Genomic DNA, 27,153 nt, shown 5'->3' with positions numbered 1-27,153 from the left:
AGACTGAGAGTTGAACTTTTTTTCCTTCCCTGGAATTTCGGATTTTTTCCCTTTTTCTGTGGATTGCTTCAATATCAGAACACATCGGGAGGACTTTCCACCGGGCACAGAGGGCCTGGCCCTGGGCCAAGCCCCAGCTCCGAGAAGACCAAAGGGAGGACTTGAACACTTTCCCAGGTTTTTTCTTCACAGCAAAATATTTTATTATTTAGCATTATTTTCCTTTTCCCGTGTGTTTGTTAAATAAATAGTTTTTATCTCTTACTTTCCTTCGAGGAAAATTTATTTTTCCTGAACCTGGTGGGGGAGGGGTGGTTGTGCCTTCTCTCAGAGGATATATCTCTAAATTTGACCAAACCAGAACACGCCCTAATCATAAATTGCTGCAACAGCTGATGTTGCTCAGGGATAGTGTTTGGGTTGTATTTTTCAAAAAACTCTTATTGCAAGTTTTAGAGTTAGTTCCCCCCCCCCCCCCCCCCCCGAATTTTTACTGTGGAGGTATAGCTGTGCAAAAGGAGTTTAACGACAGTCTAGCTACTTCTAAGCAAATCAGTGCTGCCACTTCCCAGGTGGCTTCTGCCTTGCAAGATTTGCTGTTGTCACGTCTTCCATTCAAGGAAATATGGAGACTGCACAGGCTGGAAGATCTTTGAGGCACTTATAGCTGAGCACACTTAGGAAGCGTTTTAAGAAGTGTGATGAATCCTTGGGTTTGGTGGGATTCTGTGGATGCTGCTCTTAACTCCCTCAAATCCCCATGAAATCTCTCCATCACCCTTATTTCTGTCTTGGCATCTCTGAAATGTCTTTGAGTTGTTTCTTTCCATTAAAAATACCTTGAGGACATGGAAAATATGTAAAAATGAAAGGAGAGAGATTCACCACCATCCTCAAGCTTGGAAATAGAACCAAAAGCTTGACTGGTAGTAGAGAGAAACAAATGCTTGGGTTTGCCATGTAGGCTTTTTTTATTTTGTTGGTGACTACTGTTGGCTAATTTCCAGGGTATACTTTCACTAGCTGGGCTACATGCAGGCTTGTGAATGGCCTTGAGTGCTGCCAGTAGGTAGGAGAAATATTCATTTGTCTCAGAAAATGTCTTGCTGGATTGCTGCAGACTTGGGCTTAACTTCTGAGAGTCAGTAAGCTCAGTGCTGCCCAGCACCTCCTTGGTATGTGCTTTGTAGCTCTTAGTGGACATGATCTCTGCCATGCTACCAACAGCTTCTACCTTACTGTATTGATTTCAGTTCTGTCCGGTAGGGAAGGGTCTTCACTTCCTTTAATTCCGAAAAAAAAAGAAAAGATATTTTAAAAGTTAAAGGGCTTTTTTGAAAGACTGGAGGAAGCAATTGCACCCAAGAAACTGCCACCTTGTGCACCTGGCAGGTTTTGGCAGACATGGAAGACGCCATCAAGAACAGGCTGTGGTAAAAGAAATCCTAAATCAGACCGCTGTTCGCGTTCAGCAGGTGGAGATCCCTCTGCCTGAAGCCTGAGCGTTACCCGCTGTTGAGGCCCTAACACCAGGAGGGCAAGCAGAATAATTTGAAGCTAACTGTAACTTCTTTCCCCATGTAGCAAGCGAGGGAAATGGTACTGGAGATCATCCGAGAGAAAGATCAGGCAGACTTCCGAGGCGTACGCAGTGATTTCAGTGCTAGAATGGGAGGAGGCAGCATAGAGGTACGTTTCCTTCACAGTACTCTGCTAACCTCCCTGTGGGATGGGTAGTGGGGGGAGTCATCCAATTGCACTTGTAACCTGTAAGCTGCTTTTTAAATGCATTGTGTTCTTTTGCCAGAAGAATTGAGTCTGGCTCTGCAAAGAGGAGGAGTTCTCCTGGACTCCCAGATGGGACTTTATAATTGTCTTTTTTAAGCTGCATTCTTGTAGTGCAGAGTTCATTTAGTGGGGAAGGAATTTGTGGCCACTTGTTTGTTTTTCTCAAGCAATGCTGTTCTATAGCCTGGAGCTGCCTAACATGGCCCGTCCTCAACGTTAAGAGCATCTCCTTGTAAAATCAGAGTCATTCAGTCTAGTTCTCTGCACTTTCATACTCCTTTGCCTTTCCCATCAGGTCTCTGTGCCCAGGTTTGCTGTTGGAATTGTGATAGGAAGAAATGGAGAAATGATCAAAAAGATTCAGAATGATGCTGGAGTTAGGATTCAATTTAAACCAGGTTTGTGTGAGGATGGAGAGCCGTTGCTTTCTGACCAGTGTTCCACTTTTGGGTTCCAGCAGCCAGGCTTTCCTCATTTACAGGTGCATTGTGTCTCTTTCTGAAACCCATTTAAATATGATGTGCTGCCTCCTCATGCACTTCCTGGTTTTCAGAGAGTAAGATTATATACAGCTCATTTGCAAACATTAGATGTCACAACAGTCATGTCTTGAGTGGTAATTACAGATAAATAAAACAACAGAAATCTTTTATTTCCTGTTAAAGAATTCTCCTTCAGGACATTAAAGCCTTTGGGGATCAGGAGTTGATTAATTCTGAGTAACTTTCTCTGGGTCCTTGGCTGTCTGATCACCTATCAAAGCTGCCTTTTTCCTCTTAAAATTATATCAGTCTCTTTCATGGATGTTTGACATTTGAAAGTGTTTTCTTTTGAGTGTTGTTCCCTCTGCAGTGTGGGCTGGGTTTTGTCTTCTTTCAGTCCAGGGAAGAGGGGCTGAAGGTGGAGGGAAGCGGTAGCTCCTGGGATAGTTCTGTGGTGTGAAAACGCTGCCAGCAGTGGCAGTGCTGGAAGGAAGCTTTTGTTGGTGAGTGGATGTTTTCTGCTTTTAATTTAGTCTTTGCCACCTCTCTCCACAGATGATGGGATTAGCTCTGAAAGAGTCGCACAGGTCATGGGGCTCCCCGATCGGTGTCAGCACGCAGCACACATCATCAGTGAGCTCATCCTCACGGCACAGGTGGGTTCTGGAAGTGTTTTTTGGGAATGCAGGCTGCATGCAGGCAGCTGGATGGAGGGATGGAGCCATCTTCTGAAAAGCAGCAGTGTTCAATTTTCCCCTGGTAGGCCACACATGCTGCTGCCCAGAGCTGCTAGATTTGAGGTTTGTTTGTTTATGGTGGAAGTTCTTTTAATGTAATGTCAACTAACTGAGCTGTGGGAAGGTCTTCTATTCCCAGGCCTATGAGGCCTCATTACAGCTCCACATCTATCTCCTCTTTAGTTGTTGTTGTTTGGAAACAGTGATGTGATGGAATGGAGTCCATCAGCATCAGTGACTGGAGGCTCTGCTTAGACAGCAGAGCATTGCCAGCGCTCAGTGGTGCCTCATCTTCAGACTCCAGTCCTCTGGTCTGGTGGAGGCACAGGAAGGTGATGAGTGCTCAGGCATTGTGTCACTGTGCTCTTAAGACACACCAACATACTGCATTACACAAGAGCAGGAAGTACAAAGCTGAAGTACTAGGGCAGGCTCTGGAAGGAGGTTGTATATTCCCTTTGTAGTATGAGAAATGAAGACTTTAGGCCATTTCAGAAACCTGAATGTAATTTGTCCAATGAGGTCCATAATTTGTCCATCTTGATATCTCTTCTTGCCCCAATACCTGGTTTGAAAACTTGATTTCATAATTTGCTGTAGTAATTTACTTAAATGTGATAGCCTCCAACTGCCCATGGCATTTGTCTTTGGAGAAATCACTTACTTAAAGGACATACCTATTTTGGGTGTCTTTGAACTTAAAAGCTTCCTTTGGATGTTTTGGAAAATGTGCATTTCTGCTGAGTAATTCCAGCAGGAGGACACTTGAAAGAGTTTGAAAGCAACTTTTCTGTGTGTCAGTGCCAAGATACATTGTTTGCTCTAAAGAGAGCCCCCCATCACAAACTGAAAGTTCTTTAGTCCTTTAGATGCTTATTTATAGGTTTATTTCAGCGGCTGTAAAGGCATGCATTTAAAAATACAAATATCTTCCTGAATCAGGAAGGCAGCTGTAACCTACATTACATCAAAACCTTGAATGTGAAACTGAGGTTCAGGAATATCTCAATTCAATGCCATCGGTTATGAGGCAGTTTAACTTACCTTGCTTTATTTTGTTTTTAATGTGCATTGGGGCCAGCACAAAAATACTGATACACATGTTTTGCCTTCTAAGGAACGAGATGGCTTTGGAAGCTTGGCTGTTGCCCGAGGAAGAGGTCGTGGCCGTGGAGACTGGAGTGTTGGAACACCTGGGGGCATGCAGGAAATCACCTACACTGTTCCAGCTGACAAGTGTGGCCTTGTTATAGGCAAAGGTGGGTTTGGTGACTCCAAATATCACAGCTTGCAATCCTCCTATCTCAGAATGGTCATGTTCTTGCTGCTTGACAGTGAACTTTGGGGTTTTCTGTGATTGTAGGTGTTTAGTGCCCGGTGAATGCAGCATAGGAATAAGCTGTAAGCGCTTGTGGTTGTTTTCTTTGTGGTGTTCTCACTCATAATTGTACTCTCCAGGCCCTTGTTTACAAGCTGTAAGAGAGGCTCTTAATGCAGAGCTGTCAAATAAGCTTGTTATAACAAGCAGCTGGCTGAGAAAAGGCAGGTTCGCTTGTGGATTCTTTTTACAGAGAATTCGTTTGAAGGACGGTGTATCAGGGACAAGCAGAGCAGTCATTTCATCGTGCTGGATTTCTGTGAGTGCTGTGTGAGGAAATGGAAGGTCTCTGAGTGTGGTAATAACAGTAGGTGCTTCCAACCACGTACCTGAAATGTGTGATGAAGGAAGTAGGAGGATTTGTCTGCCTCTGTGCTGGCACCTGACCTGGCACAGCAGCCTGGTGCACCTTGTGCCACTTGGCTGAGTATGTTCACTGCCGTGGAGGCCCCTTGGCTGCCTGGCCATTGGGGATCTCTCCATGCTAAGGAGATTGATGAGGAGTCATCCTCTCAACCAGGACAACCCCATGATGGTTATGAAACTGAGCATCAGCAGCAGACTCAGTTTGTCAGAGAGCAGGAGCTGCTCGTGGGGCTGTGGCAGGACTTTGGGTAGAGCCGGGAGCAGACAAGCTCTCTAGCTCTGAACTGCTGCGATGTGTCTGAGCTAATGCACTGACCAAAGGTGGTGCTTCATTTTTCTATCTGCTTATTTCAGAATGAATGACATATGCCTGGACCAGTATTTAAGTAATCACAGTTGGCTTTCAGCCTCAGCAGAGAATAGACAAGGAATAGATAAGCTACAGCAGAAAAGGAGGCAGAGACCTGAGGGCATTGGGCCAAGTTTCAGTGGCTTTGAGTGTTCTGGGCAGGAGGGAGCTTGTGGTGAGACTTGTTGTGGCCTCTTTCCCTGCTGCACATCCCTGCTGTTCCTTGCCATGTGCCTGTCCCCACAGCACCCTGACCTCCTGCCCAGGGACACGGGCAGGTCAGCCCTGCATCTGCAATTGTTTTCAGATGTTTTTTGCCACAAGCCTGTTCACAAACCTGAAAACTTATTTCAGTATGAAAAACCACCTGCTTTCCCCATTATGCAGAAATTGCAATGATTATGCTTGTCCTCACTGAACAGTCCAGTTGGCCAAAAGATCAAGCAAAGTAAATTTTAAGCCCACGAGTGAGACTTATATGTACAGAAAAATCAAATTATAATGAAACTTTATTGCTGTATCCATTAGTCATCTTTAATAAAGGATCAGAAAAGGTCACTTGTTGTTCAGCAGTGCACTGAAGTGGAGCATTTGTGACTACAGAGAGCACTGTGTGCTGAAAAGATAAATGCAGGTAGTGGAGTGAATGTCCCAGCATTCAAGTGCAGGGCCTGGCACAGCCTCACTGGGGGGTGAAGGGTGGCTTTTTACCTTTGTTTCCACAACAGCAGAATCGGGATTCTTACTTGGCCAGATCAGAAGCTTTCTGGAGTGACTAATTACTAGTTGTATGGTGATTTGAGTGCTGTAGCATTGTAATACCACCTTGTAATCGGTGTTCTCACAGTGCCTGTGCTCTTAGGCTGTTGCAGCCTTCACTTTTGTCAAGTGAGTGATGGCTGTAGCATTGCCTTTTGGGGTCTGGACCAGCATGGATGTGCTACACTCTCCACACACTGATTCAAGACAGGCAGTTCTTATTTCCTCCCCCTCATGGGACACTGCAGGGCAGAGGGGATCTTAGTGGGGTTTTCTTAACAGTGACCAGTTACAAAACCTTTGCTCTCCCTGACAGTCTCTGAGCAGTTTCCAGCTGTTGGGTGTTTTTCCTTGCTGTGATACAGGATGGGGCTGTTGGCCTTCCCTGTAAAATTTGGCTGAGGCCTCTGGGCCTTCAGCTTGGTCTCGAGATCAGCACCCAAGCAAAGGGTGCTGACCCAAGTGCCTTGGGCACCCAGATGTGGCGTGTGTGATCTGACCTGGTAACTGCTGCTGTGCTCGCAGCTCCACATGACTACTCAAGAAGCAGGAAAAAGAGAGAGGCTGGGAAGTTTCTCAGCTCAATTTCTGCAGCATACGTGATTGAAGATCTAGTGCCCTTTTCTTGTGGACATCTCAGCTTGGGAGCATGAGCTTTTAGGAGCCGGTGGGGCTCCCTGCGGATCCTGCGCGTGGCTTTTTCCTCTAGAGGGTGGGTAGGTGCAGCTTTTCTTTCCCAAAGGCCCTGAGGAAGGGTGGAGGCGAGCGCCATACACATGTCAAACTCTGTCTGTGTTTGGTGGTGCTTGGAAACAGCCGCCGCCTCCCTGGGCCCCCCTGGATTTCCATGATAAATACGGCAATCCTGACAGATACCGCGGCCGGCCTGGCTCTTGTCAGCTCGGCCTTTGAGCAGGTTTGATTAATTGCTTTAGGATTTCACGTCCAGCCGGGAGGCCACTCCTGGATCGCTCCTGCCCCCCATCAGGTGGAAGAATGGAGCGGGATGAATGCTCTATAGACAGCCACCATGTGCTGAGCGGGTCACCTCACCGTGGGGAAGAGAACTCCTTCCGGCACCGGCGGCTGCGTCACGGCATTTGCATGCTCTGGAGGCTGGGTTGGGGTAGCTTGGGTGGGAGGGAGCACTTTGACATGTACCAGGCTGCAGGGTGAAGAGGACAAGGGCACCGAGTCCTTCTGGTGTGGGGGTAGGAGCTTGCAGTCTCCCACCAAACCTGGAGAGGCAGCTGACTTAATTCTGCCGTGTGGGGTAGGAGGGACCTGCTGTAGAAGCAGGCCTAACAACCACAGGCTTGGTGCTGAATGCTAAATGGGGCAATGATTTGAAATCTGTATTCTCCTTGCTTCCAGTTTGAGAATGCTTCGATTTTTAATCCCCTTTTGGAAGGAGAAACTAGTCTGCAGTGCAAGTAGCAACCTCTGGTTGTGCCTCTGTCGCCCAGTAAAGAAGTTGTGCCATTCCTTCAAATTGTGTTGCCTGAAAGGGTCCTCTGTTTTCACTAAGCAGATGAAATGGCTGTTGATTCAGATCTCACCTCGATATGTAAAAACCAGAGCTTCGAACAAATCTGCATCAGACAAAAGCATGACACAAAAAAAACCCCTTGGTTTTGAAACTTCATCTTACTCCTTTCCCATGCTTGACTGAAAGTAAGTGGGTTGGCTTTTGGCTGCACAGTACAATCCCTGTTGTCTGCCCAGGGATGTGACATGATTATCTTTTGTTAAATGCATCTTCAAAAATTCATTTAGAAAGAGTTAATTGCCCTTTGGCAACTTTTCCTCCTCCCTTCCCCAAGAAGGCTTTAAAATGTTAAAAAGGTCATGAGTCCATTACAATGAAATGAACAAGTGTCTGCAACATCCACAGTTTGTTTTGAAGTGCTGGATGTATAGAGATGGAAATGTGAGCAAAATTGAGGCGTTTATTTTTGGAGATTCTTTTTAATGAAAACCAAACAAGAATCTCTGGTTCATTTCCTTTGCTCTCTGTCTTGCTTGCTGTCTATCCTTTGAGCTGGTGATTTTTTGGTTTTAATTTAAAAGTTGTAAAACCCCTTCCTTCCCCACACCCTTTAATTTCTCCAGTTGAGTGGAGCTGGTCTGTAAGTTGTGTGAGCTTCCAAAAGAAGAATTGAACCATTGTAACATTGGCTGAGGCTTTTGTTAAGCAAATTTCATGAAGAGACCGGGACCTAGCAGGTCTTGAGGAAATCAGATCCACTTTGACTGGCCCTGCTGCATCCTGCTGGAAGCACTCCTGTGCTCTTGTGCATCCAGATGGCAAACGAGCCAGACATGTTCACTGCATGCACAGCTAACTCTGAAATAGCAGGAGACAGCCTGGAATCGTGTGCTGCCATGGCTGTGGAGGGATGTGTGGCTGCAGGGTGAATAGGAAGCCTTGTAAGCAGAGGCTGCTTTAAGGCAATAAACCTGATAGGTTTATCAAACAGCACATGTTTGGAAGAAGGCTTGAGCTTTGTTATGTGGCTGGTGGCTTTTTGCCTTAGTGATGGAAAAAAAGAAGAAAAGCCAGCATGTTTAGATTGCAGGTGACCTTCATTTCTTGGAGGATTTGAACAGCTGTGCAAGAACAACAGAATTCAGTCAGTGCAGGTTTTGCATCTGTTTTATCAAAGTGTATCCCAGTCATGCTGCAGCTTGTTGGGAGCCTGGCAGTGGGCACATAGCGGGGCTTGTGTGTTCTTTAAGCAGCATCATCCTTGACCCTGAAAACTCTTACAGTAGCTCAAGGTTTCAGGTTATGTTTGTGAGGTAGATTAAAGGAGCAGCATGAGCTCACGTACTGTGGTTTCTTTTGCTGTTGCCATCCTCAGCCCACCTCTCCCAAGGCACACAGAAGGTAGCTGAAACTGTAACCCATTCCCAGGACCTGACTTTGATATGGTTTTATGGCAAGAGATGCTGAATATCCCTCCTTATGTCTTGGCTTTCTTCTCAGGTGGCGAGAACATCAAAAGCATAAACCAGCAGTCGGGAGCGCACGTGGAGCTGCAGAGAAACCCACCCCCGAACACAGATCCCGGCGTACGAATATTCACAATCAGAGGGGTCCCCCAGCAAATCGAGCTCGCTAGACATCTCATAGATGAGAAAGTTGGTGTAAGTTCCATCTCTGCTCTCCTGCTCTGTCCCTCTCAGACGTGCTGTTGTCACTCTTGGGTACGTGTAGGCCTGGACTCGCAGGATGGCACAGAACACACGTGTTTGCATTATTCAGCTTCAAAACCATTTGCCTCCTAGCAGCTGGCTTGAGCTTGATGGCCCTCCAGCATCCATTGGGCTAATTTTTGCTGTGGTCCCAGAAGGATTTGACTGTTAACATAATGCTGGGTAGTGTATACAGCTATATGAGAGGGAAGAACAGCAATATAAGGTATGAAAAGGCTGTCAAAGGAGATTTTTGAAAGGAAGACAATAGTGTCGCTGTGTGAGAATAACCCAGTCCTGGCAGCGTTGTCCTGAAAGTAAAACGCTCAACTCCTTGTTCAGTAAGTTCAGGATGACTTATCTTACACTTAACACAGTGCTGTGGTATTGAAGCTTAATAATGTCAGGCTGCAGTACTACTGAATGGGGAGAGTTTGGTAAAAAAGTATGGAAAATACTGAACTGGGGCATGGCAAAGCTGCCTTTGTGCTGAATTGCTTGAGAGGAGAAGGCTTGATACCAACTTCAGGATCCATGTGTCCCAGGCTGTCTTCTCTCCTTTCTTACTACTCATAGTAGCTGCCTCCACCCTGTACTTGGAGCTAGCATTAAATATTTGTGGATTCTGTGACAGGGTACCAGCATGAGTGGACCTGGAGGATTTGGTCAAAGTCCGTTCAGCCAAGCACCTGCTACACCTCATCAAAAGTAAGCTGCTGCACCTCCTCACCCGTGGGCTGGGGGGAATGGCTGGGAGCTAGAAAGTACTGGGAGAAGGGTGGAGGGCCCTGAAAGGGTGGGGTATGAGTGGAGCCTTTTCAAGATTGAGCACTCAGAAGCAAAAGCAAGTGAGCTCAAAATCCTTTAAGCTTGACTACAGGAAAGATTTCATCTATTAAATAATAAAGCAGGTAGGTATTGGCATCTCCAAAATTCCTGTCTCTAGTGCAGTGAGAGCATGGGAAGAAGCCTGAGCTGCACAGAGCACAAGGAGTGCTGTTCATTGTGATGTATCTTCACCTTGGCTTCATGAACAGACTGATACCAAGGCAGGACATAACAGTTCACACCTGCACAGCTTTCCTTTTGCTCCCGTGTTCACCTCTTTGCTCAGCAGCTGCTGACTATAAGTGACAACTTCTCTTCTCTGGGCAGCTTCATGTCTCTGGCCTGGTAAGTATTTTATTGTCTACTTGAGCATGGCTTTTTGTCCTCTGCAGTGGTCCTCAGGCGTTCATGACGCAGGGCTGGGGCAGTACCTACCAGACATGGCAGCAGCCTGGACAACAAGTCCCAAGTAAGTGCCAGGACCTGGGCTGGAGAAGGGTTGGTGTTCCTGTTGCTTTGTGCCTGCAAAGGGCAAGTTCACCCATGAGACCACGTGTGTGAAAACAGCAGAATGGTTTCCTGAGCAGAAGAGGTGTGTGGAGGCATGTGGTGGTGTTTGAGCTCAGAACAAGCTGAAGGCCTTGGATGACTTTTGCTTTTTGTGTGCTTAACTGCTTATTGCCTCTTTCTGCTCTTTGGGTAGAAACTTGGTCCTTGCTGTCTGTTCCTCTCTAACAAAAACATTCCTGCCTCCGGCTCTCTTCTCCCAGGATTCTCCAGGCAAGCACTTGCAACCACACTTCCCCTAATAGGCACACTATTGGTGCTGAGCTCTCCCATCTCTTTGTTCTTGACCTTATCACTTATTGCTTATTTTCTTATTTAATTGTTCCTTATGAGCTTTTCTTGCTGTTCAAATTCCAGACTGATGTAATGACTGGGGAAGGGGATGCAGGAAATAGAAGGAAGGTTAGGCAGGGCTCTTGTACTGTTCATTTTTTCCTGAAAGCCTCTTGAGTCAAAATTGAGCAGTTTGGAATGGGGAGTCACCTTTTCAGAATAATTCAAGTCGTAAATGCTGGTGGTGATGGCTGTAGCTGCATCATCCTGTGTCTCCAGCAGCCAGAGGAATGGTTTGCCCTAAACAGAGCAGATTCATGTCTGCTTGGTAATCTCAAAGCTCACATGGTGGTGGTAATGTCCAAAGGACACTTGCAGTCACAATTTTTCAAGAAATATGAATTTTTAAATGGTCTGGTCTCATGAAACTAAAGCTAAGCACCAAAAGGTATGTGAGGGGATAATTTTAAAAGGGGGGTTAATGGCAGATGCTTTTCCCTGCTAAGGCTGATTTAGCAATGAAGTAGATAATGAACTTTGGTATAAATTTCCTCTCTTGGAAGTGCCTGAGGTAGAAGAATCATTGGAGGGACAATGCCTGCAATTGCACTTGTGATTCCCTCTAACACTAATGACCTTTGAGTGTTTATGAAATTGTGAATATGTGGCATTTGGAAATCTCAGTGCTGCTTTGTTAACTTGGTGCACTTCTGAAATTGTGCTGTGGTGGCACATGGGAAGCTTGCACAGGAAGTGTGTGTTAAACTCTGGATGAGTCCTGCCTCTTAGCAATTCCAGTCTAGAAATGATGAGTTTTCCTTTGAGCGCTAGGGGTCCTGGAGAAGGTCAGTAGTTGTTCTGTTTTCAGCACATTAAAATGCGGTGGTGGGCTTCAGTGGACTTTTCTTCTGTACAGGAGTGGAATGGTGTGGTACTGAAGAAGAGTCTTTTCTCATTAACTTGTTTTACACAGGAAAAATTGTTATTCTACTCCTTTCCTTTGCACGCCAAGCGCTCTCCTCTTCCCTGAGCTTTGGGAAGCAGAGCAGTCAGTGCAGCAGGGAAAGCTCCACAAAAAAAATTTTAACTTTTATGTCCCATGGAGCCTTGGAATAAATACTTACAAAGCTGCATTGCTCTTTGCCTTGCAAGATGCCTTTAGAAACTCACCTTGGTAACTTAACTTTGTTCTCAGCTTCCTGAAACATCCCTTCATGCTGACCAGCAGTCACTGGGGAAAGAAAAATCTTCCTTCCTGCAGCAGATAATCATGTCTCAGGCTCACCCCTCCTGGCTTTGGAGCCTGGTGTAGGAAGCACAGCCCCCTTGAGCCCCCTGATGAGCAGTAATGCAGCTCATACCCCAGTGATGACAGTTTTGCACTGTCAGGTTTCAGCTGGCTCCCAAAAACCCTTGGAGCTTCCTGCCTTGTCATTGTCCTTCCCCTGTGTGGCTTTAGTCCCACACTGCTGTCTTTTGGAGGCAGATGTTTTATTTCTGCTGTTGAGTGTGATGGAGAATGTTGGCTCCTTAGTTCCGTGTGTGCTTAGGATGCTCCCTCTTGCTGTTTGTAGCCAGGCACACTGAAGGCAGGCTGGGTGAGGAGAGAGGACACACACATAACGCTTTCAGAACCTTCACCACTCTCCTCGGCTGCAGCGGTGCCCAGGCAGCCCAGGTGGAGCTCACCAAGGCATAGGAGGATTATTGTAAGAAATAGGTAAATCCCTGCTTTTGCACTTCTTAGTTGGAAAAGAGCCCTGTGCAGGGTCCCTTGCCCGAGTGCTGCAGCCTGTGTGTGACAGCTCTGTCAGCCCCGGCACAGCGCCGGCATCCCGGGGACAGCCTCGAGTGCCCTCCTTGTGGGAGGAGGGGCAGACCCCCACCCCCTACACATGTATTTAGATTTTAATTACTTCCCCCATCTTAAATAAATTAACTGGCTGGGGAAACATTTTGCTGTGAAATGCATTTAGCTGCGTGTCCTTTCAGCCTGCTGCGGACTGTAATTCTCCGAGAAGAAAAGGCATTGAAGGAGGTCCTTTGTTGGCATTAGCAGGTGGACAGTTGAGGCAGCCTTGACCTCTGCCAGAAAAGGTCCTGACTTGTAGCGTTGGTCAAGTCTTTTAACCCGCTTTTATGCCCCTGGACAGGACACTGCTGCCCTGTTCCCTCCACCCACTTCACACTTGCAGTGTATTATTTTCCCCCTTCCCCCCACTTCAAAGCCCCCCTTGGGCTGGCGTCGGGGCCAGGCTGCGCATGGAGCTGGGATGGGATGGGAAGAGCTCTGCTCCACGCGTGTCCTCTGTCCTTGCCTGCTCTCCTTGTCTGCAGTGGCTCGTGCTCCCCACTCCTGCTGTGCCTCTCTGCCATCCCCAGCTGCTGTGTTTGCTGCTTGTTTGTCGTGTGTCTCACTGAGGGCTCTGTGCTCCCACTGGGATCCAGGGAAGCATGGGAAGAGCAGGTATCCTTCCTCTGTCCCGGCTGGCCAGGCTCTCCCTGCAGGAACCCTTAGATGTGCTGGGTCGAAGGTGTCTTAGCGCTTCAAAGATGGGGAGTCTGTGCTAGGTGGAGCCCGAGGTTTGGGATCTGTGAGCTGACACTGGCACCGCTTCCCTTGGAGCAGCGTAGGAGCCTGGAGATGACACCACGAGCCAGCCATGGCTGTTTGGGGATGCTGTGGCTGCCTCTCCAGTGATGCCTGGGGTGTGTGCTGGGGGCAGTGAGGCTGGCTGTGCCCTGTGCAGGGCTCATGGCACCTTGAGAAGCCGGGAGCAGAGTGGCAGGTCATGCCACTGGAGGCTTGCGTGTGGATGGGCACTGCCCACAGGGGTCCCTCAGCTCTGCTCCACTGAGGAGAGTGGGGGTGAAGGATGCAGCCCCTGACAAACAAGTGAGGTGACTGAAAACACGCCCATCCCCTTGGCAGCTCTGTGGAGGTGACAGGTCTCAGCTGTGTCAGGTGTCCCAGCTCTCCTGCACTCAATGCAAGCAGTCTGAGAGCCCAGGGTGGCTGATTGCAGACTGGGCAGTTCCCAGCCACGTGCTTTGGCTTGAGCAGGTCCCAGCAGGGTGACATTTGGCTTCATGCCCTTCAGCAGATGAGGTGAAATCAGGAACTCAAGCTTTTCCTCAGCTTCTCCTGAACTGAAGATGCCCAACACTGTAGAAAGGTGGAAGCTGAAGTGTCAAGTCTGGGCAGCTGGGGTAGACCCAGGGCCTGTCTAGTGGAAAGGTAGATGTCACTGGCTGGAAACTGTCACCTGTTCCATACTGACGTGCCCCTTGTTGTCATCTTTGCACAGGCCAACAGAGCCAGCAGCAGAACAGCCATCCCGATTACAGCAAAGCATGGGAGGAGTATTTCAAAAAACAGAGTGAGTGAAACAGGCGTATTGGAGATGAATCAGCTCTTGTTACAAGGAGTTCACTCTAATCCGATGACTTGCATCTCCATCCCTGCCATTTTTAGCTTCCAGTCCTTTCCAGATCCCCTTTGGTGCTGTCCTGTTGGTGATGGTGCATGTAGTGCTCCCGCGGAAAGCTCTCGGTTGTGCTGTCGCGCCTCGGGAGAGCTGCTCCCGCTGAGCCCCGGTCCCCTCGTGCCCACGCTTGCAGCCAGCCTGCCTGGGGAAGCACCGAGCATGCAGGAACTGATGCTGGCAAAATCCAGAAAGCTGGAGCTGGGTTGTGAGAGGGTAGGAGAGCTTACGGAAAGTCACAGGCCTGGCTCTCCCCCACCGTGTTACAGGACGCATGATCCCGACCTCTGGACCTGCTTTGACATGGTGCTGCTGGAGGCTTTGGGCCTTTGAGGATGAGGGGTGTGCAGGCTGTCAGCCTGTCCCTGTAGCTGCAGGAACGCTCTGGGTGCTTTCTGCCTGCTCTTGGCTTGTCCCTCACAGTCCAGCTTGGAGCCCGTCCTGCTGTCCCACGCAGCGGAGCTGGTGTTGCTCTGTCAGGTGTCTGCAGCAGCTGGAATGGGGCTGGCTCTTCTGTAAGCTTGACAAAAGGAGATCCTAAGCCTGGGCTTGGACTTCTGGAATTGCTTATCTCTGCCTTTTTTCTTCCTTCCCCTCAGGTCATGCTGCCAGTGCTGCTTCTCAGGCAAGTTCTCAGCCGGACTACACGATGGCTTGGGCAGAGTATTACCGACAGCAGGCTGCCTACTACGGGCAGACACTAGGGCAGGCTCAGGCTCACAGCCAGGTCTGTATTCACCTTCCCCGAACCCCTCTGCTCCTTCTCTTGGGGAACTGGGTATATTTGCCTTGCTCTGGTGGGGGACTCTCCTTCAGGTTCACATGGTGAAGCAGAGATGTTTTGTGGCTGAGGAAGTGATCACAGAAGCGTTACCTCAACATCAGTCTTATCTTCCTGTACAGGGTGGGTGAGGGTTTTTTGGGAGCGGACTGGGAGGTTATTTGTTTCTTCTGGGAGCCTTTCCTTATAGTTACAGTTATTCCCAGGCAGTTGTTTGACTTGGGGGAATTAAAGTAAAAGGAATGATGAAGCCAAGCTGGTGAGGCAGCACAGCGCAGGACTGTGAGCACAGGCTTTTCCTTTTCTCGTGCTGGGACGGGAGCTGTGTGCTCACCAGCTCCCTGTCCTGAAAGAGACCAAAACTGTTGAAAAATGCTTTGGAGTAAATTCTCCCCTCAGCTGTCGCTCAGCTCACCAGAGAGTTGTGTGAGATCTATCCTGATCACACTTGGTGCTTTCCCAAGCACCGGCTCTGCGGGGCAAACAATGCAGCGAAAGGCAAAGCACCCGGGCACCTTGCTGTGGTCTGACACTTGTCCCCACTGCTCCACATTTAGCTCTGGCTCCCGGGAGCAGAGGCTGCTGTGGATGCTGGCCCCCAGCAGCTGCTCTCTCGGCTCACACCGGCGAGGTGGAGCCGGGTGCCGGTGCCGGCGCTCGCCGCGGGCGCTGGCCAAGTGTGACCTGGACGCGGTGATAAAAGGGCTTCTCTTCATTCCTCCCCGAGTCTGCTCCGCTGCAAAGAGGGATCTTGTTTGGTGAGGGGCAGGAGAGCTCTGGGACAGCGTTAGGGCAGAGGGCTCCGATGGCAGCTCGGAGCATCCTTTGAGCTCTGTTTCCCACTCCGCTGCAGTGGGGACAGACCTGTGTCGGGGGAGGAGGGCTCGGCAGCTTTGATAATTTGCTGCTGCTCAGTAACTTCTCCTTTTCTCCCCTCTCTCTTTCCAGGAGCAGTAGAACAAGGTCCTCGTGGCAATTTTTTTTCCTTGGAATTGTTGTGGAAGAAAACCTTTTTGTAACAGAGGTTTCTAGATTTGCAACATTTTGATGAAGACTTTTCTGTTTGTGGAACACTAGCTGTAGGATAATCTATACTGAACTTTTCTAAGAATCAGGAACAATTAGTAATGTACTAAACGTATGGACATGCTGGTAATTTTGTTTCCAAATTTATATTAAAACAAAACCTCCGGGATTCTTTTTGGAAAGAAGCCAGAGAATTTGCAGGCACCAAAACGCACCCCAGAGCTGTGACATTTCAATATGTGGGTTTTTTGTGTGTTTTTTTTTTTTTTCCTTTTAATTTTCGATCTTTTCTGTTGGAACAGAAAGAGTGGCTTGGAAGTCTTAGGTGGTATGTAACAAATCTTAAAAAGAAAAAAAAATTTAAACAGTATTTAAATATTCTTAAATATGTAAATTCATTAAATGTTTTACTTCTAATTTCTTGTATCTTGGCTGTCTTTGATTTTATTGCATTTTTAAAAAACTGAACTATGATATGTATTGTAATTAATGATATGATTTCTGTATTTGAAACAGTTACTGTTTGCAAGTTCGGGGGGGGCATTTTGTAGGGTTTGTATAATTTCTAGAGTCTAAAGGGGTAATATAAAAACGTGTTAATTTTTTTTAGCAATACATTTTTTCATGTCTCCATTGCTAGTTGCATTTATGTATCTAAGACCTCCAAGCTTGTTAAAAAAAAGAAAAAACAAAAAAAAAGAAAAAGAAAAGAAAAAAAAACTTCTTCTATGCTCTCAGAAATATAAATACTGTTATTTTTAATATTAAAATGAATCTGCTATTAGTACCTTTAACAAACACTGTGGAACATAAAACCATATAAAAGGTAGTAACTATTTTTTAATTCCAAGGTGTTTTTTGCTTTTTTGTTTCTTTTAAATATTTTCTTATCTAATATTTGTCAAATTACCTAGAGAAATAAATGAATCTAGTATTAACCACAGTATGCGCTAAATAATTTTGATTTAATAAAAGGGATAATATGATTTCTGATGTTTACTGTAGTGTTTCTTGTACAGATAACAGTGTATTTTTAAAGGAAAAACGGAATTGAAGCTATTTTTTCTTGCATTTTTAATTGCCCTGCGGGACATTCCGTTTTTAAATGTACTGAATTTACTGTTCTTGGGTTCTTTCCTTATTTTTCCTTATGCTTGAAATGTCTAACTATAAAGAACCGCGATTGGATAATGTTGAGCATGGTGTTTAAAAAAAAAAAAAGTGTTCTTTTTATTTGACTGACAGTTGCATTTTACACTTCTATATAATAAAATTTCCACAAGGTGTCTTGTGGGTGAAGTATTTCCCGTCTCCTGGACTCCATTGTTCCCTCTCCGCAGATCCCGGCTCCTCGCGCCGCGTCCTGGGGAGTTTGGGGTGATCACTGCGGGCAGCACCAGCCTTAATTCCGGAGAAACCGTGTCACTGTCACATCCTGCTGCTGCTGTGACACTGAGGATTCCCATGGAAGTCGCTGTGCTTGTCGCTGTTTGGGCCAGGAGGATTCGTGTTAACACCAGGAAGTTTCCTCTGCAGCCCTGTAAAGGTTTTATTGCTGAGGAGTTGGCAGCCCCTGGTTTTAATACTCTGGACTTGTTGCTCTTCCCCAGCTTTGTGGCTGAATCCATGCAGGATCCCTCCCTGCAAGGGGGTCACTGGAGCAGCACCCACTGGGAGAGGGATGGGAGGGACGTGGCTCCAGCCATTATCAGATGTGTTAGGCACAACCTTTAGTTGTGCCCAGGCCAAGTTTGCCAATAACTGGAGCCCCTTTCTTGTAAAATGTGGGTTTTGAGCTCCTCCAACCTAAGGCAGCTCCATCCCCTGCTCCCAGGCAGCTGCGGGGGGTTATGACGGGGGAAGGGAGGAAAGAAGATCCCATCTGCAAAGCCGGGAGCGGGAGGCACGTTGAGAGCCGGAAGAAAAGGAGATGTAGCATCTCTAAATATACCTCCAGAGAATCAAGAGAGACATTGAAAGATGGGATAGTAAAAGCCACTTGGAAAGAGGGGAGAGGGGGGAAAAAATGGCTGGAGGAGGGCATAAAGGCTGCTGATGGGAATTGGGAGTGGGCATTACCGAGAAGACTTCCTTCTAATTCATCTTCCAAGCTCTGTGCCAAAACAGCATTTGGCATGGTTCACAGGGAGCAATTGTGTGATAATGAACCCTAAGGTGTCCCTTAATTGAAGACTGAGGATTACAGATTGTGCCAATAGTCGTAAATGGCGCAGGATTGTGGGAGGATGCATTTTCTTAAATGTATCTGTAAGTACAGATGAGTGAGTCTCCCCAGTGAAATGCCCGTACTATAAATTATGGAAATATCTCTTTCTGATGCAACCTTTTATTGAGGGGGTGGGGCAGCAGCACAAGAAATAGTTTGCAAGCCTTTGAAATTTGGCCTGTCATTAAGATGGTGCCTGCAAAGCTGGGGTTTCATCAGCAGTCTGGTGTCCTGGAAGGATGAAGTGCTTGAAACGTTCCCAAGTTCACCAATTTGTTTTCCATTATTGCTGCCTGCTCAGGGCAGAGAGGCCACGGATGTTGAACTGTTGTGAGTCCATGACGGGCTGGAGAGGGGCAGGGTTTGAGGCAGAGATGCCTCAGCACTTCATGAGGAGCTGGTGGCCCCTGGGTTCCTCCAAACGCTCCTCCAGCCCTGCTGCCTTCCTGGTCTCTGTCCATCCAGGGGGTCCTGGGACTGGTCTGATGGTCAGTCCCACCCCAGGGCTGAACAGGCCCCCTCACTTTTCAGTCTGGGGTCTGCAGGCAGCTCCTCGTGTCCCCTGGCTCAGGTGTGTGGTGCAGCCCAGAAGATGCTGTGGTGCCTTCAAAGCCAATTCCTGTTGTCGAGGAGGGGAGCCGAATCTCCTGCTCAGCTCTGGGCAAAGTTAACCGCCAGTAATGTGGGTTAAGCCCTGGCTGCACTGGGTTTTGAGGCAGGGAGGGTTTGTCTGTCCCTTTGGCAGGAACTGGATGCTGCATGGAGCAGGAGCAGTCCCTGAGGGTTGTGCAGGAGCTGACACGTGGGACACGTTTGGGATCTCGGGGTCCGTGAACAGCGATGGGGGTGGTGCAGCCATTTCCTCCTCACAGGGAGCCAGAGCCCAGCACGAGGCCATGCCAGGACAGCATCCTGAGGGGCAGTGAGGTGATCCCATGAGAAGACCTTCAGTTTGGGGAAGGCTTGGCCCTCCAGAGTGTGACATTTGGGAAGAGAGAAACTGGAGTCAACGGCCCCGGCAGGAGGTGTCCAGCCCCTGCTCTTCCCTACTTTGACAAAGAGTGCTCCTTCCCTCAGTCGCTTTCCAGAGTCCTTGGCTCAGGCACACGATGGCTCTGCTGCCCCCAGAATTAATCCATCGCAGGTCTATCCAGCAGCACAGCTTTGCTGGGTGTGTGTGGGTGTCTGGACCATGTCCCACAGGATCCCCCAAGCTGGCAGCACCCACCCCCCTCTGCAGGCAGAGCCTGAATCCTGAGCAGACATTTTTGTGGTACTTCTGCAAACCCTTTCTGAGTAGCAGCCCTAAAAACCCCGTTGCTAAAGCATCTCACTGAGTCCAAGATGACCCTGATGCTCTCCCGTGCTCTATATTCAGTGAGCCTGAACAGATAAGGCTTTTTTAGGAGTGGGAGACTTTGAGATGTCTAAAATACTTTCTTTAATTTTGCATGATTTGAGAACGAACTACGTTATGGCCATTGCAAGTTAGACTGAAATGACTGTTGAAAGAGACAAGAAGATGTGGGGCCATTTTTTTTCACATTCTCCAAGTATTAAATATTTAATTGCATTAAAGGAATGGTGTGTTTACAGTAATGGGCAGCGTGGTCAGGGCGAGAGCTCCTGGTGTTTAACATGGAGCTTTCCAACGGGATGTGGATGTTCACAAGGTCCCACCTGCACTGCTGCTTCTCCCCTAAACTCACCTGGTTCCTCCCACTCTCAGGGGGATTTTCAGGGCTGTTGGTGTTTGTAGGATTGTGGCACAGGGTGAGGAATTGGGATCTTGCAGTGTCAGTGTGTCCTGTCAAGCAGCACATGGGTGTTTATTCCATGCAGGGAGCTGTTTATCCTTCAATTGGCTGGTTTGGAGGTTTTTTCACTGGATTTGCTGTGGGTAGCAGCAGCACAGGGTAGCCATGGCAGACAGTGCTTCTCTGTTCTCATGAGGCTGGAAAAGACACAAAAGAAACTTTCCAGAACTTTTAATGACAGAAATTAGTGTTATGTGATGTTGAGTTGAAAGAGCCACAGCTCCCTGGTCTAGGGAGTCCTAGGAGGAGATGGTGGACCCCAGAGCCGAGGGCAGTGGGAGGGCAGAGAGCCTCATCCTTGTCTGGGTGACTCCTCAGTGGGTGCTGGAGATGGAGGAAGATGGCAGAGGGGAACCATCCCTGCGATGAAGGATTTGCAGCAGTGGATGCCCTGGTCTGCCCTGCCACTTCCCTCCAGGTCTGGGGCACCATATTCAAGGCAGGTGACCCAAAAGAGCATCTCTGGGGGTGGTATGGGGGCAGGTACCAACAGCCCCCCAGATTATCTTCCCACCCTGCCCCTTGTCACTTGAGGAAATCCTATTTCAAGGCCGCTCTAATGAAGCCTCTGATCTCTGCAGAGCCCGGCTTGCTCCCCTTTAATCCCGGCCGGGCCGGGGTGCAGGTGCCGCGGTCCCGGGGATTAGACGGTCCCTGCCCTTTGTGGGAGCCGTCACTCAGCGCGGCCGTGCCCGGTGAGCCACACCGGGCTCCTTGCTCGGATCATTCGCCAGGCAATATTAAACTTTGCTGCCGCGGAGTCATTCCACGGGGAGGCTGGAGCTGCTGCTCTGTTTGTTCTGGGGGAAACAGGGCTGGTGAAGGGCATGAGCGGCGGGAGGACTCCACAGCCCCGCGCCGGGGTCACCTGTCTGCCGGGCGGCCCCGTTCCCGTCACCCACCCCTGTCCTCCACCTCGCCTGTGGGGCCTCCTCCGGGCTGCCAGGGCTCGTCCGGCCCCACGGCCCCGGCCCTGGCGACGCTGCCCAGCCGTGGACCGGGGAAGCTGTGGCTGGATGTTGAGATCCTGGTCCTGCCCAGCCTTAGCTGCCATCTCCCGCAGCCGGCTCCTGCAATGCCCCCGCTGCAGCCCGCGGGTTTGGCAGCGGCTGGAGAGGCCCGGCCAGCGTGGCCCTGGCTGTGGGGAGCAGAGCAGGGCAGGAGGAGCAGTGGGGCTCACACACCCCCACACACACCCCCACACACTCCCCCCTTGGGCACCTCTCCCGGCTGATGTCTCAGCGCAATCACCGCTCCGGGTCACAGCTGGATTGGAGCTGGTGCTGCAGGAGGGACGGGATGTGGGACAGATGCCGGTGGGATGTGACTGTCCCATCCCCAGGTCACTGCCAGCAGGGAGGAAAAGGCGCAGAGATTTTCCTGTCTTTGCAGTCCACATCCCCCCTCTCTCCCTCCTGCCACCCCGTGCCACCTGCCCCTGTAGCCGAGCCGCGGCACCGCGGAGGTGGCCGAGGAGTCGCCACCGCGATTCGCCACAACCGTGTTCCCCTTCGAGGCCGCTCGGACTCAGCTGGGAAGGTGGTTTTCTTCCTCTTGCTCTTACGTGCCGTGACACCCTCGCAGAAATAATCCTGGAAATAATACTTAACGGGAAGGAAGGGGGGGGAAGAAAGGCAAGAAAACGAGAGAGAGCGGAGGGGAGAGCGCTCAGCATCTCTGCTCGGCTCCGCGGCCTCCCGCAGAGTGAAATGGAGGCAAATAATGCCCTAAAGCTCCTTCCCCGAGCAGTGCAATCAGCCCGCGGCTCCGAGGAGCTGCCGTGCCCAGGGCCGGGAGGGTCACGGCTTCACCGCACCAAACCCTCCCTGCCCCGAGCCGCTGGGCACCGCCGAGGGGCCGGCAGTGCTCGGGGGCACCCGAACGTTCCCCACCGCTCCCGGCGCCCTCGGAGGGCAGCAGGGACACATCAGCAGTGCTCGGTTTGGAGGGAAACAAGGGGCCGTTCAGCTTCATCCATGGATGTGGCACCTTGGGGACGGTCACTCTCTTCCTTTTTGCCTCTGGGGAGGTGGCAGCGCATCCCCCTCACCACGCACCTGCCTGTGCCCTGTGCTGGCACAGGGATGGGGGATGCTGGGGGCCGCCCTGAAGCAAGGGGTGCACCCCTCCCCGGTGTCCCAGCCCAGACACGGCCCCTCTAGCCCATGATGGAGCTCCCGGAGTGATGATGCAGGGGTGCTGCGTGGGGTGGGTGAAGGCGCAGGTGTTCCCCTATAGAGGGAACATGTGAAGGATCCACCGGACCCCTCAGCCCAGGCTCACCCTGGGCATTGCCTTGTCCTCCTGCACTCCCTGCTCCGCCGGTGGGAGCGTTCCCGGGCGCAGGTAACATTTGGGCACATTCCCATAACCGAGTGTCACCAACTGCTGCGGCGGCAGGGCCGGAGTCCCTCTCCAGTGCTGCTGTTTGCTTTGCAGCCTCCTTAGCCCCCATTGAGGCTTTTCAGCTCCAGCCCCTTCAGGGGGTTTAAGTAGGTAAAACCTGAGGAAGAGGCTATTTTCCTCCCTCCCTTTTGAGCCCTGCCTTGTGCCCAAAAGGCCCCCTTGTTTCACGCGTGCCAGTCACCTGGCTGGGCCCCCAGCCCCTTTCTCTCCCAGCCTCCCTTTTCTTTCTCCTTTCTCTCTTTTGACTTTTCCAGGAGCCCTCGCTCTCCAAACGAGCTTCAGATTGGATCCAGATTGAGGTCCCTTTGTCTTTCAAGGGTTGTACTAAGCTAATTAAATGTGATCCCAACAAATAAACGCAGATCTCCCCATTACATTCAGGCCTGCCTTTCAGGCAGCACCGGGCGGCCCCTCGCCCCCGCCCGCTCTGCGCAGGGTCCCCCTCATTGAGTCCTGGCCATTGAAAGCACTGCCAGGATTTCTTTTGTGCCGGGGGTCTCCGAGCCCTTTTTCCATCAGAAAAGACCCCCAAACAGCAGCTCGGCCTTTGTGAGTTTGCAAGCAAACGCCAAAGAAAAGCCCCCTGAATGCTTTAATAAATGACACATTTAGCAACTTCGGAGGCGCCTGGCTCCTGCGGCAGCCGCAGGGGTGCGATGATCCCTCCTGCCCCGGCTCCCCCGGCTCCCGCAGGGGTGCGATGATCCCTCCTGCCCCCCTTTCCCTCCGGCTCCCGGGGCATTTGCAGCCCGTGGAGGCGCAGGAGTTGCGGCCGGAGCAGCTGACCGCCTCGGCTCCCAGCCCGGCTCTCCGCCGTCCCCCTTTGCCGGCGCTCGGGGGGCGCACGGAGCAGGTGATGGAGTCGGCCGGGCCGCCCTGCGCCGGCACCGGGCACCGGGGCACCGGGCAGCGGGCGGGGCGCGGCGGGGCAGCGGGGGCCAGGCGGCTTTTGAACTCGGACCCCACGGTCCCTTCGCCTCGTATTAGCGCTGGCAAATCCAAAATCGTTTTTAATGACACATACCACCCCCTCCCCCCCCCCCACCCCCCCCACTCCACCCCACCCCGGACCGGGGGCTGCGCTGGACTTTTCTCAGCTCAACTAATATCTTTTTAATGACTTTGGGAGGGGGCAGAGCCCGGCTCTGCCCTAGAGCCTGGATTGCTCCAAACAGATGTTGGGGCAGAGGGAGGGGGATGCACTTCCCTGCCAGGGACTTTCTTCTAAAGTTCAAACGAGAGGGGAGCTTTCAATCACCGCTAAAAATGTATTTCTCCCCATTGAACAATGGGCTCCTTTCTGCGCCCGGGGGGACTCGGCTGCGATCGCGTTTCTGCTGCCGGAGAGGAGAAACCTCCGGTTTTAGGACAAGAAAAACTCAGCTTCGAAAAGAGCTCTTCCCTGCGCCGGTTATTTTCGTAGGTCTGCATCCCTCCTTCATTCACCCTCTACGGAAAAGAAAATTAAAATATTACAAAATTGTGCTAACGAAACACTAATCCTCCTTCCGAGCTGCAGCCCTTCCCCGCCGCACAGGAGCCGCCGCAGATCTTTGCAGTGAAGCCGGGCAGTGAATGCAGGGTTTGAGGAACGAATCGCGGCTGCACCGGCCCGGGGCAGCGGCGGCTCCATCCCCGCATCCCGGCTCCATCCCCGGCGGCCCCACAAGAGTTAAATTTTAAAGCAAATCAAATTCCCATTGGCCACTGTATATTATCTCAGCAGTCTTCATTTGATACCTCTTTAATACAGAAAGGAGCTTTTCAAACCCCTTTTCTCTCTTTTCTCCCCGCCACTCTTTAATAGCAATAAATGTTCAACTGCAATAACTATAAATCAATCTCCGCTCTGTTCAAATCCTATTCATGCGAAGGGCTGGAAGAGGGGAGAGAGCTCCCCCCCGCCCCCCAAAAAGCAGCTGCTGGGCTCTAATCTCCTTTCTTGCACTGTCATTCACCCTCATTTTTCCTCCATCACCCCATCCCTGCAATCTTTTCTTGTTTTGCTTTTCTTTTCTCTCTTTGCTGCATTATGATCCCATGTCTCCCCTCATCAGACCCCAACCTTGTCCAGATCCTGACCATCCCCTTGTAGGCTGTGAAAGAAAAGAAGAGTCCATGGATGTCAAATTGGTCTCAAAAAGACCATGAAAGATTGATTTGCTCCACTTTTCTTCTGCCTGACATTATTTCTGAGGGTCCTGAATGGGAAACCAGAAAGTCTGGGACTGGAATAAAGATGTTCTCTCTGTAAGGGGGAGACGGGGGGGAAAAATGCCCATTTACTCCTGGCCCATCAACCCTGCAAAACAGAGCAAAAGAAAAGAGGACTGTGGCTATTCAGAGTCAGACCAATATGTACACCTCCCAACAATATGCCAATATACTGAGGGCTTCTCTATTAACACCCATGAATATTAAAGTGCTCACTAAACGCTCAGAAGGAACTTTGGGAATATACACATGAAAATACAAGCAGCATTGTGAGGGGCTCAGAACAATGGGGCGGCGATAATGGCCCTTCTCTATTAACAGCCATGAATATTAAACTTGTTTCCTCTTAAATGTTAAAAAGGAGGGATAGCTGCGATATTAAAAAAGAGAAATGAGGAGCGAGGGGGGGCGGGGGGCTCACAGCAAAGCACCTTCCTAGGACCGGGAAGAAGCTTTGGGAAACAGCTGGGGATATTTAAAACCACGCAGAAAATGGAAGAATTTTTTTTCCACCTTTTTCTATCACTCCCCGCCGCACCGCCGATCCCCCGCAGCCGGGAGCGAGGTTCAGCGCAGTCCGCACCAGAGCCGCAGGGGGTTCAAGAGCATCTATTATTTTTTGTCCCGGGATAACTTGAAGGTTTTCCTGGGGGGGGGGGGGGGGGGGGAAATCCGAGAGCTGGCTTGACTCGGCGGCTAAAGGGAGCCGGTGTTTGGAACCTTTCCACCTGATGCGTTATGTTTAGCAAGGCTGAAATATTCTGATGGCTCCTCTAGCCAAAGTCCAGAAAAAGAAAATAAACTTATTTTTTACGCTTATTAAACCCCAAACCAATCCCTGGCAGGTTGTTAACCTCCCCTTTCCAGGACAGCGCTGCCTCTCGCCGGGCAAAGATCCGAAGTAAGCGCAGGTTTGGGTGCGTTCCTGATATCTGCGTTGCTTCTTGATTGGATTAATAGAAATAATTGCACATGGGTTGTAACATCATTTCACCCAGGCCAGACGACACGCCACAGCTTCACCCTATAAGACACCCACCCAGGGGATAGGGTGGGGATTTGGGCTGTGCTTGGCTGCTGCTCCGGGCACGGTGAGACTCGGCGGGGCTTCCCGGGACTCCGGGGTGCGGGAACCGGCCTTTGAGCGCCTGAGGATTTTGGGGGCCCAGCCTTCTTCCCCCAGCCCTTTACAGCCCCTCGTCCCCATGAAAATCAAAAGAACAAGGCTAAGGAGAGGGCTCTAAGCTCCGACACAGCAGGACTGGGTTTAAATCCGGGAAAGATTAACCCTTTGCTGAGCCGGCAAAGCTCGGGTCCGGAGGGAGCGCTGGGTTTGGGGGCACCGCTCTGATGCCACCTTGCTGGGGAGCAGTGGTGGCTGCGGAGCTCCTGGGCTCGTCAAGGCGGGGATGGGCGCCGTGGCTGTCCGGGGAATGTCTTCGGGTGCGGGGACGGGGGCCATGCGGCGGCAGAGCCCCGGAGATACTGCAGCCTGCCCCGGGTTCGGGGTCCGGCCCTGCGGGGACACGGCACGACATGGTTGCTATTGCAAGTAGACGGGGGATCCACGAGCTGTCCTCGGGCATCCCTGGGCACAATTCTCACAGGGATGTGGGACTGGGGACCTGCCGGGCTGGCGGCGGCAGCCAAGTGAGCCCTGTCCTGGGGTCAAGCGGGGATCAACCCCAGGAGCGCGTCCCACCCGCCCCATGCTTGGGGACCCTTTCCTGGATTTTGGGGGAGCAGCGCCGGAGCCTCCCGGTGCTGCCGGTCCTGGCCGGGAGAGCCGGGGATGCGGGGGGCAGCGGGGAGCCGAGCACGGTCGGAGCCAACTGCGGGAGCCTCGGCTCGTTCCCCCAGGGCCGCAAGGGCCAAACTCCGGAGAGCACCGGGAGCTGTCGGGCTCGGGGCCGCCGATTTCGTTGTGGTACCCAACGGCCCTAAAGCGCAGCGTTTCAGCCCCAAAAACGAGCGCGGGGGCCAAGTGGGGAGCGGGACCATGCCCGAGGGTGCGCCTCGTCCGTGGGACACCGGCGGGGACATTTCTGCCCGTTCCGCTGCTGTTCTGCCGTGCCCGGGGGCAGGTGCCTGGGTTTGGGTTTGGCCGGGCCGGGAGGTGCGGGGGGCCGAGCCGGTGCGTGTATGTTTGTATATGTGTGTGTGTATGTGTGTATACGTGTGTGTGTGTGTGTGTGTGTGTGTGCGCTCGCCGTGTCCCTCCCTCTCTCCAGCCACCCCACCCCCGGGAGGGGAGGGAAGGAGGAGATGGTGGGGGGGGCTCCGACGGTTCGCCTCGCTCCGGCAGCCCCAGTCTCTCCGCCAACGTCAGGGAGGTCATTAATAACCAATTAGGAGGGTCAATGAAGCTCATATATAGCCGGGCGGGAGCCGCCGAGCCGAACGGAGCCCAGCCCGCCGCCCACCGCCCGCCGCGCCCGGCCCCGTCGCGCTCGGCCCCGCCGCCTCGCCCCC

General features: G+C 50.9%; 1 protein-coding gene across 7 annotated transcripts in view; it reads left to right on the top strand.

The window, feature by feature from the left end:
• Positions 1-17,260, top strand: part of FUBP3 (far upstream element binding protein 3) — a 40,238-nt gene extending 22,978 nt beyond the window's left edge. For 3 of the 7 annotated variants that reach the window (XM_082295319.1, XM_082295318.1, XM_082295317.1), the window contains 11 exons: positions 1,585-1,689; positions 2,084-2,186; positions 2,826-2,926; positions 4,125-4,266; positions 8,849-9,009; positions 9,692-9,765; positions 10,278-10,354; positions 14,034-14,105; positions 14,810-14,937; positions 15,027-15,114; positions 15,940-17,260. In XM_082295319.1, the coding sequence (XP_082151445.1) occupies positions 1,585-1,689; positions 2,084-2,186; positions 2,826-2,926; positions 4,125-4,266; positions 8,849-9,009; positions 9,692-9,765; positions 10,278-10,354; positions 14,034-14,105; positions 14,810-14,937; positions 15,027-15,114; positions 15,940-16,010 (1,122 nt within the window). In that variant the 3' untranslated portion in view covers positions 16,011-17,260. The remainder of the gene's footprint in view (positions 1-1,584; positions 1,690-2,083; positions 2,187-2,825; positions 2,927-4,124; positions 4,267-8,848; positions 9,010-9,691; positions 9,766-10,277; positions 10,355-14,033; positions 14,106-14,809; positions 14,938-15,026; positions 15,115-15,939) is intronic. The other 4 variants (XR_014227017.1, XM_082295320.1, XM_082295321.1 and 1 more) reach the window with 4 other exon arrangements.
• Positions 17,261-27,153: the final 9,893 nt, after the last annotated feature.

This window comes from Coloeus monedula, assembly GCF_965178545.1.
Source record: "Coloeus monedula genome assembly, chromosome: 21".
NCBI classification, from domain to species: Eukaryota; Metazoa; Chordata; class Aves; order Passeriformes; family Corvidae; genus Coloeus; species Coloeus monedula.
This window is presented reverse-complemented; position numbering and strand designations above follow the sequence as displayed.